The 2777-nt window shown below is 57.5% G+C and overlaps 1 protein-coding gene across 1 annotated transcript; it reads right to left on the bottom strand.

The window, feature by feature from the left end:
• Positions 1-320: 320 nt before the first annotated feature.
• Positions 321-2368, bottom strand: LOC121437255 (dual specificity protein phosphatase 9-like). Its single transcript, XM_041637118.1, has 3 exons — positions 1963-2368; positions 1023-1478; positions 321-704 (listed from the first exon to the last, which is right to left on the bottom strand). The coding sequence occupies exons 1-3, from the start codon at positions 2366-2368 to the stop codon at positions 379-381; spliced, it is 1188 nt and encodes a 395-aa protein (XP_041493052.1). The 3' UTR covers positions 321-378.
• Positions 2369-2777: the final 409 nt, after the last annotated feature.

The following is a 2777-nucleotide window of genomic DNA, read 5'->3' as shown; positions in this document are numbered from 1 at the left end:
TCTTCCTGAAGAGGAAACTGTAAGAAGGGGCAGGGCCCAGGCAGCAGGCAGAAATCTGGAATGGTTGGTCTCTTGGCTAGGAAGCCCCACTCCCACCCGGAAAGAATAAAGTAACAGTTGCAGAAGAGGCAGGTTCTGGAGCATGGTCCCACTCTAAAGCGGCACAGGTCAGGCCCGTAGCCACGGGTCCCCCCATAGGCACATGTAATAGAATCCGGGGTAGGGCAAATCTCTGCTCTGTTCCTGCCTTGCTCCACCACCCCCATGTGAGGTATTGAGCTTCCCCTCCCCCTCCCCCTCCCCGCTTATGGCTGCATCCCATCCCTGCTAATACATGGGGTCATAGGTAGGGACCAGCCCAGCAGCTCCACACAACTCTTATGTGGAGTCCAGCTCAAAGACCCCATCGCTGGTAGGGGTAGTAAAGAAAGAAGGTGGGTCTGAGACAGTGGACTCCAGCCCCCCACTGCCCTGCCCCCCAGAGCGCCTCTCCTCCAGGCGCAGGCTGCGCTCAAAGTCTAGCAGCTGCCCCATGAAGTTGAAGTTGGGTGAGATGTTAGACTTCTTCCGCTTGACCAAGTCGTAGGCATCGTTGAGTGAGAGGTGGAGCTTCTGCATGAGGTAGGCCACGGTGACAGTGACAGAGCGGCTGACCCCTGCCAGGCAGTGGACGAGCACCCCGTAGTTCTGGGATAAGGCCTCATCTAGGAAGAGCAGGACAGAAACATACCCCCACCCCGACAAGGGTCAGCATGAGTGAGGCCAGAGCCAAGTGAATTTTTTGGGGGCAGCATCTCAGTCTCCCCATCCTTCTTTGCCCATATCTGGGAAGTTTCATTGGCAGATGACCAGAGCTCTACACCCCCCTCCCTCACCCAAGTGCCTTGTGGGCTCTGGGAATGGTATCTGAGCTGGGCAAGAATTCCCTTATAGAAGAGGGTAAGGAGCAGGAGAGGCCAGGAGTCAGTCTGGTGGGTGGGGACAGGTGGAGAGAGAAGACAGCAAGGATAGGGAGGACTCACCAATGAAAGCAAAGGCCTCTGGAAAGAACTGGGACAGATTCTGGCTCCAGTGGTTGGAGATAGGAATCTGCTTGTAGTGGAAGTCACCATTCTTCTCAAAGGGGTTAGGGAGGTTGGGGGTGACATTGAGGATATAGCGGATGCCAAGCTTGGCAAGGCTCTCCAAGTTGGCTGAATCTCGGGCACTGCCTAGGTAGAGATTGGGCAGAATCTGGACTGGGAAAGGTGGTAGCAGCCCAGTTGGAGGGGACGTGGTGCTCTCCGAATCTAGGCCACAGCTCATGGAGTCGCGGTCAGCCTCAGACTCTGCATCAGAGATATCAGAGGCCAGGCACAGGCCACCTAGCCCTACCACAGGCATGGGGCTAGGTACTGAGGCCAAGCTTGAGCCAGCAGGACCGCTAAAGCTGGTTTCACAAAGGTGAGGACACTCGGCCTGGAATTTGCTGAAACCACCTGTCAGGAAAGAATGGGAGGGGGTCTTGCTATTATAGCCACCTGGGCAGCCAAGAATCCCTAGCTGGGGCTAGAGAGCTGACTCTACACAGCCCAGGTGGGTTGCAGATATTGCTAAAGGGGACACGCAAGCCATCAGTTTCACCTATACTGGAGCGCCACGTGTGGTGTGTGCTGTGGACACCCACCCATCCTCACTCAGCACTTGCGGCTGATTCATGTCCATTCTCCCCATTTTCCAGATTTATAAATGGGCTCGGATGGATAAAGGACGTGCCCAAGGTCATGCTCAGGTCTGCTTTCCCAAACGCTGTCTTGCAGGTTATAGGGAGGAAGTCTTACCCACATTTTACACAAAATAAGGTGGAGTTTGCCCAAGGATAAAGTAATAATGAAATCCCCTCGGAAGGCACGGCTTTCTCCTGACCTGAGAGGCCACCAGAGGCGGCCCGTGCCCTCTCTCGGCTCACTGCCCCTCACTTACCCTGTAGGTAGTAGGCCAGGTAGCCTTCTTCCCGCAGCTTCTGGAGCAGGACGCCCAGCACCGAGTCAGCTTCCCATTCTGGGGCTTCTTCTGCCTGTGCCTCTGCCTGTGCCTCTGCCTGCGCCTCTGCCTCTCCCTGCTGGCTTCGGCCACTACCCTGGTAGTACAGAAGCACAGGAGCGGGTGGGGGAGGCTGCAGCGGTGGCCCAGGCAAGAGCGAGCGCACAGACAGGCTCCCTTTCCGTAGGCGGCGCAGCATCAGGGAGGGCAGGGCCACGCTCAGCGCCCCGCAGATTCGCGCCGACTGGTACAGCTCCCGGCTGCGGCAGTCCAGCAGTAGAAGCTGTGGGCGCGGGGGCGACAGCTCCTGGCGCAGCCACAGGCACGAACGACCCAGACTCTCCATGGGCGCGCGGCGTTCTGCACTTCTGCACGTCGGACAGCGGGTGCTGTGGAGAGAGGTCAGGCGCGGAGTGAGGGCAGGTTTGTCTCTAGTCCCGCGGCACGGACTACTGGAGACGGGAAGTCAGCCCCTGTCCTGAGGGCAGGCGCCCAGTGTCCCTACAGGGACATTCCTCCACCGCCTGCTTCTCTCCTTGCGCTCCACCCACAGTGAGAAGACCAAGAAAGGCGCCCCAGGAAAAACACCCGAGGCTGCTGCCACTGGGATGCTGCTCACGGTCCCGCTTAGATAGTTTGCGTGAGACATACTCCAGAAGAAGAAAGCTGAATGAAGACTTTTTCTGGGGTTCTAGAACTAAGGCAAGTTCCCTCCACACCCCTTTTCTGACTTTCTCACTTGCCCCGATCTCCAT

Source organism: Microtus oregoni, unplaced genomic scaffold (assembly GCF_018167655.1).
Source record: "Microtus oregoni isolate MIOR12 unplaced genomic scaffold, Mior012 000050F_ref0000143, whole genome shotgun sequence".
NCBI classification, from domain to species: Eukaryota; Metazoa; Chordata; class Mammalia; order Rodentia; family Cricetidae; genus Microtus; species Microtus oregoni.
Note: the sequence above shows the minus strand (reverse complement) of the source record. Positions and strands in the feature narration are given on the sequence as shown.

Coding starts and splice junctions, on each gene's coding strand:
- LOC121437255 (XM_041637118.1), bottom strand. CDS start 2,368: ATGGAGAGTCTGGGTCGTTCGTGCCTGTGGCTGCGCCAGGAGCTGTCG. Junction 1,479..1,962: donor CCTGGCCTACTACCTACAGG/GTAAGTGAGGGG, acceptor CTTTCCTGACAG/GTGGTTTCAGCAAATTCCAG. Junction 705..1,022: donor AGAGGCCTTTGCTTTCATTG/GTGAGTCCTCCC, acceptor TGCTCTTCCTAG/ATGAGGCCTTATCCCAGAAC.